Raw genomic sequence first — 19,522 nt, 5'->3', positions numbered from 1 at the left:
CAAAAAAAGTTTAAAAAGGTATTTAGATCACCCCCAAAAAGTACTTTCGTTTTGGGGGTGAAAAACGTCAAAGTTAGGGGACAAACTTAAAAACAAGCAAAATAGACTCCAGTGGAGTCACCAAGTATGTCCCAGGTGTTTTTAAGTTTGCAGGTGCTTGCGGCAGGTGGATTTTTATAGAATTTTAAAAGTTCAACTTAAAAATATGCTTGCACCCATTTTAATGTACCTCAATTTTGCTGGGACTACTTATTTTGAACAAAAAAACCTTGTAAATGCTATTCTTCACCACATCTGCAAAAAATCGAAATAGAAGCTATTGAGAGCATTTAAGTACCCCAAATACCTCAGCAGGGCTATTCGGGGGTATCTACAGTGATCCCCAATGTCAGACCATCTTTGGGGGGTGTCAGGCTCATTTCCCCAAATCTGACAGTACTTTTCGCATATTACAGTTTCGCCGGCTCCCGTTTTCGCCGATTTCTAATTGAATACGGCAGAAAGCGGGCACGCGCGCGATACTTTTCTGCATTGAAAACCAGTGAAGTGGTCAAAAAGTACTGCTTGCGAAAAGTACGTGACTTTTCACCTGGAATTGAATATGGCAGTCCCGCTGTTATAACAAGTGTGACTGGTCTTGCCGCGCACGAAACAAAAAACTGTTTATTTATATATGGAGGAGGACCAGTGCATGCTGGGACTACAAAGCTTGAGCTGTTTGGTGCATTGGATCGCTCTAACTTCATACACCATGGTAATTCCTATGGACCCTGAAGAAGAAATGGGGCGTGTCAGCATAACACACACCCTTTCTCGTCACTCTGCGAACATTCCATTCCATATGCATCTTAATGCCCCCAGTAGTAGAGCCTCTCTTGCAATGCCCACTGTAGTAGTGCCCCTTATGCAATGTCCCCAGTAGCAGTGCCCCATGTAGTAGTGCTCCTAGTAGTGTTTTTCTCTATTCAGTGCCACCAGTAGTGATACGGAGCCCCCTATACAGTGCCCCCGGCCAATAGTGCCCCTTATATAACACACACAGACATACATACATACACAAGACACTTACCTGAATCTCCGTTCCTGTGACGCCCGCCGCTGTCCGTTCGTCCGTCCTACTGCTCAGCACTATGGGAGAGACGTCATGACGTCTCTCCCATCACCCACTGCAGGAGCCGTAAGGGGGAGCTCATGAGTGAGCTCCAGCCTGGCTCCGGCAGTGGGCGCAGCAGCCAACGAGAGTCTGTCTGACTCTCATTGGCTGCTGAAACACACACACCGCTGCCGGGTAGAACAAGTGTACTACCCAGCGCTGGCGGCGATAAGTGTGTTACTGTGTAGTGCAGACCACAACTCACTGCGGTCCGCACTACACTGACATTACCGGCAGCGCCCCCCCCCTGCGCCGCCGGACCCGTGGCACCCAGGGCACAAGCCCCAGCCGACCTGCCCTAGTTACACCACTGCATGTATGTATATAAATGCATATATTTGCAAGTATGCAAAGTTGTATGCAAAGGTCAATATGGAAGAAGGTAGACAGGTAACAATGGTCCACAGGGTCAAAATGTTGACAGGGTCAAAAGGTTGACACAAGCAACAGCTCCTTACATGTCTGGCCGGGGGTCTGCACATCATAGGCCATCCCGGTGATTGACAACTGATGTTACCGGGAGACGGGGTTTAAGTCAAGTGGCTCCTGAGGGGTGGAGCCTAATTAAGGGGCAAGGCTTAATTCCGTAGCTGCTAGCAGACAGGCTGGCTTTTAAGGGCTGCATGAACTGTAGCCCCTAGAAGCCAGATAGGGCTGCCATAATAGCAGGGGATCGGCTTCCCATGGGAAGCACTCTCTTTGCTATTGCAGTCCGGACACTGGCACTCCTCCTGGGACTGCCTGCCTGACTGCGATCAGCAGAGAGAGTGCTTCCTATGGGAAGTCACTGCCCCTGCTAGGCAGTCCCTGTGGGAGGTGGATTTTACTTGGGGAACTGCAGTCCAGCAGCCTCTAGGTAAAATCCGCCATTGGTTGACACGTTTTTATTGTTTTTTTAGGGTTAGAGTTAGGGTCAGGCCCCTACCCTGATGGTTAGGGTTAGGCACCAAGGCAGGGAGGGTTAGAGTACCGTTAGGGTGAATATTTGAGTTAAAAGAAAAAAAACATGAGTTGACCATTTGTGTGTCGATTATTTTTGTGTCAACCTTTTGACCATTTGTACCGGTATACTAGTAATCTAGAGGGCCAGCCTATCAGTCCATGTAACTTCTAAACGGGCACAGGAGCATAGGTGGCTGTGATACTTAAAAAAAGACATGCTGCTAAGGGCCGTCTGCTTATTGATACATCAATTTGATTATATAGCGGGGCGGTTGTAATTGTGCGCGTGCAGGATCGCAATCCCACGCATAATACAAATTAGCAAACTGGCCAACTTCTAAGGACTGCAGCCTCTAGAGGCTGGCAGGGGCTGCCATGATAGGAGGGGAGTGGTTTCCCATGGGAAGCACTCTTTGCTATTGCTGTCTGGAATGGCAATCCCCCTGCGACTGCCTGTCCGGCTGTGATTGGTAGGGTCCACTTCCAATGGGAAGTCACTGCCACTGCTAGGCAGTCCCTGCAGGTGGCTGATTTTACTGGGGAGGCTGCAGCCCCTAGATACAATCCACCACTGCATATAATTATTTACATTTCGTCCTTGTTGTGCTGCTGCCAGATACTGATCTTCACATCAGAAATTAATCTGTCCACCTCATCTTCAGCTTTGGGCCTTGCATACTCCTGCATATCGCTCCTCTCTCAGTCTTTCTCCCTGGGTGCATTGGCCATACGTCCAGGTCCAATGACGCCCTCCCCCTGTCCCCCTCTTACCTGACAGCAGCCCAGAATCAGAATCAACTTTATTGGCCAACTATACAATCATATACAAGAAATTTGACTCCGGTTAACTGCTAGTCCAGTACTCAACATGGCAGACATACATTCACAATATACCAATTCAGAAAAAATACACAGATAAAAAAAAAAAACCCATAAATAAAACAATTGATATAGTAAAGGCCTAGATATATCTAATTAGGAATTTAATAGCAAAACCGCCTGAGGAAAAAATCTTTTAAGATATCTAATGGTCTTAACAGAACGTGATCTATATCGCCTTTCAGACGGGAGCAATCGAAACAGATTATGACCAGGATGTACTTCTTCCGCCACAATGTTCCTAGACCGCTTCCTGACCCTAGACGGAAGGGAGCTCCAGTCCAATTATTTTTTCCGCTGACCTAACTACTCTCTGTAGTCTAGCCCTATCTCGCTCACTGGCTGCACCAAACCACACTATGGGTCTCATTTACTAACGAGTTTTATCTCCAAAACGAGTGATAAATTTCACTGTGTATGATAAATGGTGCTCCAGCCTATCATCTCCCATCTGTCAACTGTTAGAAAAATGACAGTTGGGAGCTGATTGGCTGGAGCACCATTTATCATACACAGTGAAATTTATCACTCGTTTTGGTGATAAAACTCGTTAGTAAATGGGGGCCCATGATTGAAGTACACAAGACAAACTCAACTATTGCAAAATAAAAGAGTGTCAATAGATCCTTTGGGAGGTTAAACTTCCTAAGCTGCCATAGGAAATATAACCTCTAATGTGCTTTTTTCTTTTTTTAACAATAGCATCCATGTTTTCTACACGCTGCTGTGTGCTGGGCTGCAGTGGGAAACCGTAACAGTTTCCCCTGCCTGTGGGGTGGAGCGATCACACTGATATGGCCCACCCTTTGAATTTGCTCACAGCACCCCCCTCCCCTGCGTATTTTTTTTCTAAGGGGCATGGCCACACCTTCTGTTATTAGGCCACACCCCCTTCCTGGGCCGGCTCTCTACGCTGCTTATACCAGTGGGTCAATTTTCAGAGGAGAGGGATCTTACAATCTCCTCCCCCCCACCCTTCCACCCCGCAACCTGTCTGGCAACAGGAATTAGCACGAAATTATACTGTGCTGGGTTCAGGGTTTTTTGCCGATAATAAATAGACCCCGTAAATCTAATGAAGCTATAATGTTATGCAAGGGTTAGGTAATAAAGAATAAAGCAGAAAAGTTGGAAGTATTGTTTGATTTATGTATTTCTCCCTCTGGCATGGAAGAGGTATATCCTAATATGAGCACAGTAGTAAAAGATATTGGTCCTCAATCAGACCCAGTCGCAAGCGCTGAGCGCTCGCAACCGGGTCGATGTGCGTGCGCAAGCCCCGGAGCGAGAGAGAAACTCTCTAGCTCTGGAGCTCACTACAAAAGGGCCGGCTGTCGAATGTTGATCGACAGCTCGGCCCGTTTTGTAGGCGGGGTGGGGGGGTGGTTTCACAAACGCCTGCCGTTTAGTGGGCGGCCGCACTGACATCAGCAGTGATGTCAGTGGGGAGCTTCCTGCTCGATCAGAGCAGGAAGCTCCCTGGGGATTGCGGCTGCCGAGACCCAACCTTAAGGTCTCGTCGCAAGCCCCGATGGTCGGTCGCTAAAGCTGTAGGTGGTAACCCACAGCTTAGCTAGCGACCAGGATGCCGAACTTAAAAATAGAAGCGGCCGCCCTCATTCAGAACGAGCGCTCGCTTCTTGCGAGCGCCTCTGAATGAGGGCCATTATCTTTGTCACCAACATTACTAAAGAATCCTTAAAGAATGATTCAAACAATGAAAATTAAACGTGCCGCATGCGCAGTGAGACTCAGATGCCTGTGCAGGTTACCAATAATCACTGAACTGTGTAAACATCGGCATTGTGTCCTTCTCTGAATGAGACACTTAGGGGTATATCTACTAATGGGAGTTTTTAGAAGAGGAGATGTTGTCCATAGCAGCCAATCAGATTCTAGCTATTATCTTCTAGAAGGTGCTAGTTAAATGTTAAGTAGAATCTGATTGGTTGCTATGGGCAACATATCCACTTCTAAAAACCTGCAGTTTAGTAATTATTCCCACTTGTGGCATTTATTTTATTTAAAGCAAATTCAGTTGTATTCTGTCATGATAATGTGGTTATATCTCCATGATTAGTCAAAAGAGCTCATAAGCTCCAAAGGAATAAAAGAAAAACTATTCAGATCAGATCATGCTCTCAGGATGAAGATACTGGGAGGTAAGATAAGGGGATGTAGTATATAAGACTTGGAGGGAATACTCACCATAACAGTTTTGCTTTTTTAGTTTTTAACTAAGACCTTGTGGAATTCCTTGCAGATAAAGCTTTGGTTTATATATTCATGTAACAGAATTCACATAACATCAATTTGTTATTACACTTCACACTGTGTAGATTAGTTATAGTAAAACATGTTTCTGTATTCATCCCACCACTGTTTAGAGTCACTGCACCTCTGCAACAAGCTTATTTCTTATCTGTGTTCAGAATGAGGACGAGGATGACGTGTGTCGTATAGTCAAGTTTAGTAAATTAATGGGAACTTATTTCATAATCTTGGCAACTTTGGTGTTACAAAATAAATAGATTAAATTTATTTGAAGAAAAACATGTAATGCACACTCTGGGAATTTCAGGGAATTCTTCCGCATTCCTGGCAGAGCAGGGAATGATTATTACCAGTACCGTACATCCCTTATTCTGGCCTAACGTCGTCTCCAGCCATGATACATGCCAGATGGCCACACAAAGCTGCTGTCTGTGGGACAAAATGGAGGAAAAAGTAGGAATTGAAAGCTATTTGCCTATATACACTGTACATCTGTGCTTTGTGCCCATTTTCAGGTTTACATTTTTTTCTTTAACATTTTTGGACAATCAGTTGGAAATTAAAACAAAGTACATAGCAGGTTCATTGTTAGCACCATGAAGAGATAGCCTTTGGGGCGTGCCACATATTGTAGCGACCTAGGCAGAATTAGCGCATTGAAAAGGATGTTTTATACTTCTGTTCACTAATTCCATCCAGATGACTGCAGTTTGGAAAGAAGTAAGATGACTGAGAGCAGAGTGTGGCTCCATAGAATTTCTACCAGTTGGAATGGTTTACGCTATAGGGTCAAAGTTGTCACCAATGGACGGCCACTTTATTACATTTCAAAGTCTTAGCAAACTAAAGTAATATATACTGGAAGTATTTATCAAAACTTACCAGCATGATTTCAGTGCAATAAGTTTTTAAAGTGTACATAATTACTGCACTGTACAGGGTTATAGAATTGTATTAGGTTACATCACTTTAGAATGGTGAGTACAGGGGGACAGTGCTGCCATTGTTTGCCAATGGATAAAAGCTGTAAGAGCTGATGCTGCAGTGATATAATAGGGATAACTTGTCTGTTAAATGTTTTTTTATTTTTTTTATAAAGCTGTAGTGAAAATAGCCTCCATACCTTACATATAAAAACTTTGGTTAAGCTAGCAATATAGTAAGTAAAAAAACAACAACAATTATTAAACTGGTTGTATACATTAGGCCTCCCATCAAGATACACATTCTTTGCTTAAATCCAGGAGCTGGAAGGAGCATGTATGCTCATATTTGCTGCAGCTCTCGGTATGTATTACCATTTATCCAGTCCTCTTCCATAGACCTCTTTTGAATAGACTTTCCAGACTAATGTCCTCTAGCTGTCAGCTTCAGGTTAGTATTACACAGGAAGGGTGTTGCGAGGAGTATATTATACTAATGTAGAGTTGAACAAAGTATAGAATCAGTTGTCTTAGGGCATAGGCATTGGTTTGGCAACGTCCTTAGGAGACAGAACATTTTTAGTCTCAAACATCAGCCTTTAAATATAATGTTTAATGTCACTTAATGTGATGTCACTACCTAATACGCCTATCTGCAGCCACACTCTTTAGCAACCATGTTGGGATAAAGGTGAAGTTTAATGCCATTTTCATGTGCCACCATAAGCCATTGTTCTTGGTATCGAACAGGGACACAGCAAGGAGGGCGGTCAAGACCAGACTGTCTTCTCTCTTGTAGTTGGATGAGCAAAATAACATGGGCTTGGTAGTCACTTTGAGTGGTCTGTGGGAAGCGGCAAGGTCCCACGCAGTTATTGATATTGATTTCCTCTGGGAAATGAATGTCCTTATACTCTGGATACGGCTTTAAGTTGATGGTTAGTTCTTGAAGGCGGCAATGAGGTTTAAGGCCTGCTTCCCGGTTCTGTCGGGATAGCTTCTTGCGGTCTTGCCAATAAGCATGAATCGTCTGTAAAGTTTTAAGCAACATCAGAGAATGCAGTTTCCTATGCTGTTTTTCTTCCAACTGCAGAGATTTCTCCTCTTCCACAGGCAAAAAGCTAACATTGACATGACCATGACAAGAACTTATTAGTTTTTTCAGGACTTGGACATTATCAGGAGTTGAAAATACTTCTTTCATGTCTTCCAGTACCTCTTGCATCTTTCCTGTGATCCTCTGTAGCAACGTTCTATTCAGACTTCTTTGAATTCTATTGGCCAGCAGGTTTTTGCTTCCTGGTAAAAACAGAAAAACTAGAGGCTCTTGAGACTCTATCAGCCATTCCAAAGCCTCCAGCTCTGTAACATTTAAAAGTTGGGGGCGAAGGTCTCCAGCACTTTCATCATTAGGATCAAGGGGAAGGTGGACAGTGGAAGATGCTTTAGCATGAGAGGTCATCAGAAGTGTTGAGAAATGGGACAGGGTTTCCAGAAACCCATCTTTCTTCTTATAAGTAACCGTAGTTTGGAGGTCATCACTGTAAAAATACAAAACGTATAAATGTGCAGCTTTTCTATTTGCAAAGTAGAAGCAAAACAATAGAAAAGTTATTATAATAAAGTACCCCCCCTCATAAGTTATTATGCACACAATTATATTCAGTGTTTTGTCACCAAGAGAATGTTTGTTTTTACAGGACAAACAATAACTTTAACATTCGTTACTAAGTCCAACTATTCACTAAGGGCCTGAATCAGAGGGGCACGCTTACACAATACAGATGTTCATGTAGTTGAATGATTATTTCCTACTATGCCTGCACGAAAAGTTCACAATACTCCTACGGTGCATATGTTATTCAGAGTGTATGCACACATGCGCTGTTATGTACAGGACAGCTGGCAACAACACTGCAAGGGAAAACTATGGGTGTTCTTGGGTGGTGATTGGGAGGTGGCCTGAAGAGAACACAAAAAAAACATCTGTCACGTGGGCATGTTATGGGAGTGTCATGGACATGTCAGTGAAAATGGCTGCATTCTCAGACGCAGAGCCACAGCCGCATAGACAATGTTTAGAAGGAGTTCAGGCGTAGATACTGGACCTTCCATAGGCGGGTTCAAGTTTCGATGGTCCATATGATGGTGTGCCGATGGTGCATATGATGGTGTACTGATGGTGCATATGATGGTGTGCCGATGATGGAGTGTCTTGAATCACAGCTGGTGTTTGTCGAAGCCGGATAATTGGCTGAGACAAGATCGGTTTAAAATTAGATTGGGGCGACGCCATTTTGCGAATGGCAATGAGACGACATTTTGCGACTGGCCGCCCAGCACCATTTTAGTGAAACTCGCCATTATAAGTACATATGGCGATGCTATTATTTAGCGTTGTGCGATTCCCACGCAATAGAAAGAAGTTAAAAGTCCTCACCATGTAAATACAGACAGTCACTAAAACATATAAAATGATTAACCCTGCAAAATACTTTACATAGTGTACTCCACAAAACACATAGTCGCACAGCGCTAACTAACGTCTTTTCCCAATTCCCCAATACTTACACACTGCACACTTACATAAAAGGTTCCCTAGCATTAAAGTGTAATATTCAAGGTTTATTCAGTAATTATTAATGTTGTGAAATAAAGATTATTTGATATCTAAGGTTTAGTACATGGTAAGCAGACCGTGTTTGGTGTTGTACTGATCCACTGTGTCTCAACAGATTTCCGGTTTCATCGGTGAGGAGATCTAAACATGCGTCTGCAAACTATGGACTATAGAGAGTTAAAACATTAAAATGTACTCTGTAATGTTAGCAGCTTAGATTAGCATGCAGCGAGAAAAAGGACACAAAGGGCGGTTGGAGGCTGTTTGTGTCTATTTGAATTGACCTATGAACTATCCTGTAACAAAAGCACCTTTAAGAAGAACCAATGGAATCATGTCAAACTTGTCTATTGTATTGCATATCCCTGCAAGAGTATATATGTGCGCTCTCTGACCCTAGTCTTGAGTCTTCTTGCTGTGCTGTTGACGGAGGTTTCTAATGCTGATGCCGGTATCTGGGCCCAGAGCGCGTGCGTATGTAACAACTGTACCTTGGGTCTGTATGATTTATTTGCGCTAATTGTATTTAGATCACAGCATGTAACCATCTGTTTTAATTGAATAATATCTTTTTGTGCTTTGGAACCACATTCAAAGTCTGAAGGCATTTATTTCTTGTGCGACTTATTACGCTGAATAGCGACAATTTTATTGTTTAGAAGGTATAGGCAGGAATCGATTGTTTAGAAGGTATAGGCAGGAATCGATTGTTAGAAGGTATAGATAGGTAGGAATCAATATGTTGCAACATGCGCAGCACCACTTAAAGTAGGCGTTTCAGTGCTTGTACATCTAGGTGCACACTAGAACACGAGGGGGAGGCTAAAACTAGCATTCGCATATAATCACTGTGGACTCCTCAAACAACAGCGTGCACCTCTGAATCAGGCACTAACATGCAATGCATTTAACAAATTATATAGTACGGGTTGGCAATACACAAGTTAAGCAGCACAGTTGACATTGTAATTGAAATACAAGACTGGCACATGCTCCCTTGCCGCCCTCTTTTCCCATTGTGTACTCCTCCCCCCATAATAGATGCTGCCCTGCTCCCATGTCTTACCTTGTGTGAAGTAGAGGTGGGGCAGCATGTTCTCCTCTTGGGAGTGGTCAACAGGCTGCAACATCATAGCCCAGTGCTGCACTCCCAGCCTATAACCAATATGGAGGAGCAGCAGCTCCTCCATGTCAGTGGCCAACACGTAGTGCGGGTGAGCTGCAGTGAATTAAAAACTGAATGACATATCAGTCATTCTGTGTTTTAGATCCCCTAAACACTGGCACACTAGACCTTGTGTACATACATTGGTTATTGCAATTATGTGTGCAAAACACTTAGCAGTGGATTTATGGTAAAAAAAATCAGGGTCCCAATAATTGGTGTACCCAGTAGCCAGTGCCCAAGTTTGGTATGTAAAAGATAAACATCTCAAAAATACACGTGGAAATGTACTAACATCTTGCTTATTTATGTGCTAAGAGATATGCTGCATAGCCACTTATTACAGTAATGCAGGAGGTTACGGTCTCTCACTCCTCTGGCAAACTCTTCCCAGTTGCATCACATCTGCCTAGTGCTGATGTAATAGGTAATGACTCCTTGATGGCCCCATTGCACATGTGCAAGATCTCTAAAAACTATGAAGTGTTGCATCTGGAGGCGGTGTTGTGATGGGTATATAAGAGTAGAGCTTTCCTCAGATGGCGCTATGTGTTATTACACAAGTGGAAAAACTCAGCTTATTATCGTTTAGTAAGTGAGCAGAGTCTACTAGTGGTATTAATTCTTTAAGACTCACACTCCTCAAGGGCAGCCTGGTTATGGGAAGCCATAATTATTATTATTATTATTTTTTATAAGTATGCTAGCATAATAAAAATGCCATTTTAAAGCTCACACTATACACTATTCCACAGATAGCTATAGCACAAATTTAGCATGCAAACTTAGAGATAATAAAGGTAAATACACACCTAGAAGCTGATTTATTCTGATCAGGTTGTAAGATGGTGGGATAGCTTCCAGTCTGGACACTGTGGCCTACAACCATAATTAGGACTGGTGTGATCTTAGTGGAGCACTTTTTATCCACACCAAACAGGTGCCTTACAGCTTCTGCAGTTGATAGAGCAAGTCCTGTCCATGAGAGGCAGAAATGAGAAAACTGGTAAGAAAGCAGGTCTGCATCATCAGTGATAATCAGCATTGATCAGACAGAAGGCTCTCTCTCCATCATTTCAAAAATCACAATGAAAATATATGTCTTAAAATACTTCAAATTAAGAGAACAAGAGAAATTGTACATTGCCTGTCAATAGTTCCGTACTGCGTGTGCTCACCGATATGCACCCGTATCTAGATTTGTACATAATTCAAACTCACGTCAGTAAGTTTTTTTGTTTGCATTACATGTCCAACCCTAAATGAGGCCCACAGTCATCAAATTAGTTCAAAGTATGTTTTCTCAATTAATGTATACGTCTCCCAATCCATACTGGAACACCGTCGATATTAGTGCTACTGTATCATTATATTGGTACAATGCTCAATAAAACTTTTTGATAAAAATTCTGACTGAATTTCTGTGTTTGTATGACATCACTTCCATCTCCGATGACATTGGGTATAGTGATTCCGCTGTTACCTCAGCAAGGAAGGTGTGAGATGCTTCAAACCACCCTAAAGCTGACCTAAATCTAAAAAAGGCCCTCAGTCATCTTACTAACACACCATCGTTCTTAGTGCTACTGTATCATTATATTGGTACAATGCTTAATAAAACCTCTTGATGGAAATCCTGACTGAGGGCCTGATTCAGAGCCGGACGCTATTTGCGGACGCTCGTTCATAAAAAGGGGCTGGGTATTTAAATTGAGCGCTCGCTCTTTGCGGTCTGTTGACGCCTCTATGACTGAACGAGCGAACAAAACATGCGCTCACTATTTAGGAAAAAACGCCCCCTGGCCGCTCGCATCCTACATCATCTCCGCTATTTATTTGATTAATCGAGTACATCGAAAGGCGTATAAAATGCTCGCAGTGCTTGTGGTTGGATTTTCCTACCGCAATCATGCGAGCAGGTCAGGCTAAAAGACAACCAAGTGACGTGGTCAATGACGCTGCTTTGTTAATTATGCACACCCTTAAAACGCCCGTTTTGACCGTTTGGCATGCCTGCGTTCGGATCTCCACTCCCCGTTTTCAAGCACCTTCCCCTGTTACCACCCACAAATGCCTCATTCGATCACTCAAATTAGCAGGCATTCGCTATTTTGCGAGCACACGATTTTCGACCACACTAACTGGTTTGCGCATGCGTACTAAAACCCATACGCATGCGCAGATGTGCGAACATCGCTCGAAGCGAACGAGCGGCCGCTTACGAGCGGCTCTGAATCAGGCCCTGAATTTTATTGCTGGGTGTGTATTACATCGCTTCCATCTCCTAATGACATGGGGCATAGTGATTCTGCTGTCACCTCAGCAAGGAAGGTGTGAGATATTTCAACACTATAGCTAACCTTATATTACCAATCTAATACTACAGTGACTATAAAAAAGTCTTCCTGGATTAAAAATGGATTAATTGTGCATTATTATCGCTGAACAACACAAAAATCCTCTATTATGTTTAAAAAAAAAAAAAAAAAACAGCAATTGATACTTTAGCGTTCAGCTCTTTTACTAACATCCACTAAACTAAACTCTGGTTCAATCACTTGTCATCTAAGGTCACATAATTGATTGGAGTCCATTGTGCGTAATTTGATTGTTTAAATGGATTTTAAAACAATTACACCTGTCAGTAAGAAGAAGAATATCAAAGAATATTTAAAGCAAATCCAAGAAAGAACAGTGAGTAAAGGGAACATATGTTCACGTATTCTTATAAAAAAATTTAGTACTAGTAGTCTAGTTCATCTATAAAAACAAAAATAGGTCAGGAAAACTGCATCGTTCTTGACATTCAATATACAGTCATTTAAATGCCGTGAAATACAAAAGTTTACTTTAAGCAAACATAGGGCTCAATCCTATTAGGTTGCGAATTGCGAGTAGCGAGTTTGTTTCTTGAAACTCGCACACATCGCAGCGAAGCGCGCTCCCGAGAATTGTCCAATCCAATTAAAAATACCTATTCGCACTACTCGCAGCATAAAATGCATAAAAATGTGGGGATACCATCCTGGACCCCCCAAAATGGATAATTTCGTTAGCAGGACCGTATAGAAGGTTGTTTGTGGGCATTATAAAGGTACTGTAGGTTTTTAAATGGTGTCAAATGGCTGATTTGTGTTTTTTTTTTTTTTTATGCAAGAAAACTATAAAAAACTAACTTTTTTTGTTTAAAATTAAATTAAAAATTAAAAAAAAAAGGTAGGAAAAAGGGTGATTTTGGGGTACTTTGAGGGCACCTTGAAAAATCGAAAAAAAAAAATAAAAAATATTATTTTTCAACTAAAAAATTATTGTAATTAAAGTTGGGGTACCTATACTAACGAAAAAGAGTTTGATTTAGGGGTAATTTGAGGCTTTATTTTTTAACCCCATAAAATTACATGTAATTATTGGACTAATTAAGCTAATTGAAACTTCCAAATGCCTAATTAGTCAATAAGAGGGGGGAGGGGTGTTCAAGGGGTTCAGCACGGTGTCCCCACATTTTAATCCTTAAAATAAAGATTTTCCTTTCCATCCCTCACCCTCAGGGAGGTGTGAGTGGAAAGTTGCGAATTCAGTCTGACTGATTCAGTGCGAGTTGCTAAGTGGATTGCAAAAAGAATTTGCTATGCGAATTCGAAGTGAAAATAGCAACTAGCATCGAATAGGATTGACCCATTAGAATTCAAGTGATGTTTGGGGGGGGGGGTTTACTCAGAAGTTATAGTATAACTGTATATTAAAACACCTTTCTTTAAAATCGGTGGAGGAAGCCATTTTGTACAATTCACTATGAACCAGTATCCATTAAATATTTGTTGTACCCAGGAGAAAATTCACAACTTTTGGCCTACGCTCTTCTGCCAGTATGGTTTTATATAACCAATGAAATACATAAAGAAACAATGTTATGTAAAAAGCTTTAAATCACATACAGCTCCATCTGATTATTATTCAATATGAAAACTATTCTAGTGACCGATAAATAAATACATATTATTTAATACACAGAGCATTCTACTGACTGATACAGGGACCATTGTAGTAACCTCTATACAATACAGAGAGCTGTACCTCCCTGCAGGTCACAGCAAGAGAGGACTCAATATATTCAATCCTCATCAATATGGTGGAATTGGGGGCTTTTATTGGCTGCATGGATATGCAGGTACGAATTAGGGGTAGGGACTGTTCAAAAGAGAGCATCCCTTGATATGAGTTCCCAGCAATGTCACTGGTTTATATTGCATTGATTGGCTATAAACTCATGAATACTGGTTTATCCCGTAAAATGGCAGCCTCAGCTGTTTGTAGAACACAGGTGCTCTTTAAGGCTAATTTTAAAAATGATGGATCACAAATTTGTGTATCTTTTTTTTTTAAACAAATATATTTATAACAATCATGAAATACAATAATGATATCATATTATAAAGTGTTAAAGATGTGCTTATATTGTGGCATACATTAATAAACTTGTGTATAGAAGTTTTATTGCAAGGTGTGCACTGCATCCTGGGGGTAAATTTACTAAAGTGAGTTTTTAGAAGTGGAGATGTTGCCCATAGCAATCAGTCAGATTCTAGCTATTATCTTCTAGAAGCTGCTAGATAAATAAGTAGAATCTGATTGGTTGCTATGGGCTACATCTCCACTTCTAAAAACTCTCACTTAAATTTATCTCCTAGTGTTAATGGAGAATCTGGTTTTAAGTCACGTAAGACCTGATTAAGAGATGGACACAATGCCAATGTTTATGTTGAGCAAATATCTTTGATCTGAGCATGCGTATGAGCAGGGATTCCGTCACTTCTATTTGGAGATGGAACCAGTTCCGCCTCCTCCGACCCACCTTTGCCCGGTGCCGCAGGGAGGCTCTATTTGCCGGGCGCCCGCTGAGATTTTGTTACCAGCGGACACCTGGCTCCCTCCCCACAGCGCCAGCCCCGAAGGCTGGAGTTTACACCTGAGCTCCGGCTTCCTATCGGAGAGACATCATGACGTTTCTCCCATAGTTCCGAGGAGCGGCCAGTCGGGCAGGCGCTGCAGCGGGAAAGGAAAGCAAAGTATTGTTTTTTTTGTGTAAGCGGCTTCATATTGGGGGCATAACTTCTGGGGGCACTGCTACTGGGGGCATTTACTCGGGGGAACTATTACTGGGAGCATTTACTCGGGGGCACTACTACTGCGGGCATTTACTCGGGGTGCTTCTACAGGGGGCATTACTATAGGGGAAACTGCATAAGGGGCACCACTCCTGGAGGCACTGCATAAGGGTCACCACCACTACTGGGAGCACTGTATAAGGGGCATTACCACTGTGGGCACTGCATAAGGGGCATTATCACTACTGGGGGAACTGCATAAAGGACACTGCTTAATGGGCACCACTACTGGGGGCACTACCACTACTGGATTCACTGCATAAGGGGCACCGCTACAATGGGCATTGCATAAGGGGCACTACTGCTGTGGACATTATGTGTAAGAGGTACTACTGCTGTGGGCATTGTGTATAAGGGGCACAAATGGGAATTGTGTAAAAGGGGCAATGTTGTGTGTCATATCTGAATAAGGGACACTACTACATACCTCCCAATATGACCCTCTCCAGGAGGGACACAATGCTCTGGTCCTGGACTTCCCTGGTAATTTATGATTGGTGGCGGCTCCAGAGGTGGGGCTGCAGCACAGTCCAAAATTCAAATAGGGGAGTCACACCAACTGCCAGTGAGTCCCAGCCAGTGATGTTTGGCAGTGTGTGAAATGACAGTTGGTGTGGCTCTCCTATTTGAATTTTGAACTGTGCTGCAGCCCCACCTCTTACCAGGGAAGTCCAGGACCAGAGCATTGTGTCCCTCCCGGAGAGGCTGGAGAGGGTCATGTTGGGAGGTATGCTACTATGTGGTGTGATGTGAATCAGTGGTGAATCAAGATTGTGCTACTGTATTGCATAATTTGAATTGGGAATACTGTTTCACCACATCCCTTTTCTTAAAAAAGCATGGAGGGGGGTGAGTTACACCACTTCTCTAGGACCACTAAGCACTGCATATGAGTCACACTGCACATGCATCATGTTTCAATACTGACGGAGGTTGCAGTGAGGACTGGGATGCAGAGTGATTGACAGTCAGGGGGCATTTGAGGGAGGTAATGGGGGAGTGGGGACATAAACGCAGGTGTGCCATGACCGATTTTGGGTTTATCACAGACTGGAATTGTGATCAGTTCTGGCCTTTCTGAGTATCTTAGGGTTGCTCAGAACTCCGTCAATCGGCTGATTTGCTTGCGATGTTGCGTCTTTGTAAGCAATCACTTGGATATGCAAAGCTGCCAGTGGACGCCTGAATACTAATAACAGCGGCTGCAGCATTTGCACAAACGGCGGCATTAGCGCCCATCTCTGAGTCAGATCCTTAGTACAATATAAGAAGTTGAATAATATGAAATGTGTGGGTGGTAGAGAAAGGCAAATCTCTGGTAATATTAAACCGTTAGCAAACCTCATAGTAACATTATAGTGGACAACACGCTTCAGGTATCTCTATGGGAAAATACATTCCCCCTCTTTATCGACATATGCCATTGACTCAGTTAACACCAACTATATTTATAGAAAGGTAGGCAGCATGGAGAGCTGCAAACAACATCTTTCATTTTCTTATAAACTTTAACTAAAGTATTATACAGATCCGAGGGCCTTAGTCAGAGATGTGCGCTAATGCCATTTGCAGTTGCCATCCCATATACGCAGCTGCTGTGCCAAAATATGCAAATGGCACAGACAACAAGGAATGTATTGAGATGCCCACTTGCGGCAATCTAAGCGTCTGTTACCAGCATCGGTTGCAGATCATTCCATTCTTGCAGTTCTGAGTTACTCTATGGCTACTCAGGAAGGACGCAGGAACGGAGATGCCGCAGCCACTTTAACTGCATCCAGAATCACAGATGCAGGCTGCGAAATGCCCCAAAAATGGTGGCAACATGTCTGCTTTCTCCGTGGCCACTCCCTGTTACCTCCCCCTAACGCTGCAAATAAAAGGTTGCTGTGATCTACTACAGTAATGTAGCTTGGCGCATGGGCAATGCAGATTCCAGTTTACCGATAATCGCTCTACAGTATTGTGTACATCTATGAGTGAGACCTGATAAACTAACAAATGCATGTAAGCAAGGTCAGGACAACACAGCACAAGTGCTGACATATACACATAATGTCAACTCTGAATTGGATTATTTACAAGCTACCTTACATAATCAAGTTTGTGCTCTTTGCAAGTATAAATAGGTTCATTGCAGTAGAGACTGAAAACAGCTATAGTCATGACAGCTTGTGCCAGGGGCGTCCAAAGAGAGGAGGGGGCCCGCGTGCACTCCCCGTGCGGTACTCCCTCCTCTCTTCCCAGTGGCCAGCCACCGGAGCATTAGTAGACTCCGGGCACTAGAGTGTTCCCGGAATCTACTGCGCATGCGCAGAACGCCAGGAAAATGGCTGTGGCGGCCATTTTCCTGTGTTCTTGCCAGCACTGACAGCTGCCGCGGGACCACGGACAGGCAAGTTTAAAATAATATGGGTGCAGGGTGTGCGGTGCGGTGCAGGGCCCCCCTGGACCCGGGGGCCCGTGTGCCCCGCACACACTGCACCCATTATGGATACGCCACTGGTTTGTGTCCTTATTTTCTTACCATTGGAATAGTGTTCCATATGAAATGAAGCATGGAGTTTCAAGTCTCCTGGCTCAATGGTCCTAACTGTCCCATTCAATCTGACGACAAGATAGCGGCTCTCCAATGATAAGCAGACAACCTATAGAAAGAATGATTAGATCAATAATTGCTATGCAACTTGAATAAAAAAAGACTATGGACCCTGATTTCACCAGCCATCTCTATTGAAGTATAATACCTAGGCTACAAATATACATGTGCTTTTTTTAACTATATTCTGATTTTTTTTTTGTATCAATTTCATTTACTAAAGTGATTTTTATTTATCCAATATGTATTAATTTTTAAATATATGTTAGTCTTAGTGTACAAACAAAAGTTTATTGTTCTCTATATCAGCATGGACTATCAATAAAGGCTCATTCCATTAGGTTGTTGCATCAGTTACACATATGGAGTACAACAAATATGAAGTGATAAATACATTTTGCTTTACTTTTGTCCATTCAGAGTTTCCATATTAAACCAACTAAAACAAAGCGAGACCTATGCTTACTATAAGTCTCTACTAGAGTATAACAAATATGACATCAGTAACAGTGGAATGATACCCCTAATATAACAAGTACGTGCACTTTATCTCCTCATTTTGTTCAGGTCTTACAGGTGACTCTGTAATAAAAGCTTACCTGTCCTTGTGGCACAGCTCCCCCTGACATTATGACCTTGGATCCCGGTGTGGGTATGTGTGTATCCGGATAAAAGACAGCTAGGAGTAGGTACAGGTGCTGAAGGAGGGGGGAGACATGTCCCTGCACAGTACCATGAAACTGCATGCTAGTCCCACTCTCCCACTCCACTGTGGGTCAGGAAAAAAGGCATTTTGTTGTTGGTAAAACAGAAAAAAAAAAAAAGAATAGTCTGTAGCAATGGACAGTAATAGAAACTTATAAAGCTACAAAATGTTAACTAAGAATGATAAAAATGACCCTCGCTGAGGTGAATAAATAAGTGTGAGCCTAACTCACCTTTTTGTAGATGCAGGAACACAAACTGCTTCCCTTGAGGTTCTGTGAGAAAACGTGCAAGTTCTTTCATAGCTACCATGTTGGCAGAATGTGTATCCCCTGGGCACACCCCAAACAATGCTTGATGATCCCATAACTCCTGTTTAATTGAATCCAGAAAGCCAGTCTCATACTCTCTTAGAAGTCCATGAGTCTCCAGGTTGCCCCAGCTTATCCCTGCCCTTACTCCACAGACTGACCCCTCATCCTGACTCTTTCCATGTTGAATAGCATGTACCTCTTCTTCCTCTGACAGCACATCTCTCTTCTGGTCCACTCTGGCCAATTCTCTCTCCCTCTCTGCAACATCACTGGGTAATGTTTGGCAAACAAGTGGAAACAAAAGCCACCAGCCAACCCTGAAAATCCCCATTACAGCGCTTATAGAGAAAACCAGTGGAAGTGACCTAAATAACAACACTACTTTAAGCCTCTTTGGTCACAAATGCACTGGGGCAAAGGCATATTTTGGAACAGACAGCGCTCCAATTAGAATGCTAAGTGTCTCCTAGAGCAATGGCTCTGTCACACCCCTGGAAGAGAAAGGAGATGTTGCCAAAACTTGTGCAGAAGGGAGGCAAGCTCTCGTGTTATGGACACAACTTAAACCTTGAACAACCTGTGGGATGTATATTATCCCATGTGTGTATGTGTGTATTGGTGTGTGCGCCTAAGCAGATGGAATGGGATCCCTAGCAATGTATTTTTAGACCTCTGCTCCTGTGAAAGAATCTAATGTACCTTGTCCTTGAACATAGGATAACAATAACTCTTTTGAAGAAACTTCATCTACAAGAGTAAAATTCTGTGTTCTTTTTTGGCATC

General features: G+C 42.8%; 1 protein-coding gene across 2 annotated transcripts; it reads right to left on the bottom strand.

Moving 5' to 3' along the window:
* Nucleotides 1-6,367: 6,367 nt before the first annotated feature.
* On the bottom strand, nt 6,368-19,070 carry AMH (anti-Mullerian hormone). Of its 2 annotated transcripts, XM_088459836.1 has the most exons (7): nt 18,659-19,070; nt 18,320-18,489; nt 17,649-17,769; nt 10,830-10,931; nt 9,604-9,613; nt 9,358-9,405; nt 6,368-7,688 (listed from the first exon to the last, which is right to left on the bottom strand). In XM_088459836.1, the coding sequence occupies exons 1-7, from the start codon at nt 19,068-19,070 to the stop codon at nt 6,821-6,823; spliced, it is 1,731 nt and encodes a 576-aa protein (XP_088315962.1). In that variant the 3' UTR covers nt 6,368-6,820. The 2 variants fall into 2 exon arrangements, with proteins under 2 accessions (XP_088315962.1, XP_088315961.1); XM_088459835.1 differs by lacking the exons at nt 9,358-9,405; nt 9,604-9,613 and having other exon boundaries at nt 6,368-7,712; nt 10,769-10,931.
* Between the last annotated feature and the right edge of the window lie 452 nt (nt 19,071-19,522).

This window comes from Taudactylus pleione, unplaced genomic scaffold, assembly GCF_031769625.1.
Source record: "Taudactylus pleione unplaced genomic scaffold, aTauple2 ptg000938l, whole genome shotgun sequence".
Classification (NCBI taxonomy): Eukaryota; Metazoa; Chordata; class Amphibia; order Anura; family Myobatrachidae; genus Taudactylus; species Taudactylus pleione.
The sequence above is the reverse complement of the archived record's forward strand: the minus strand, read 5'-3'. Positions and strand labels throughout refer to the sequence as shown.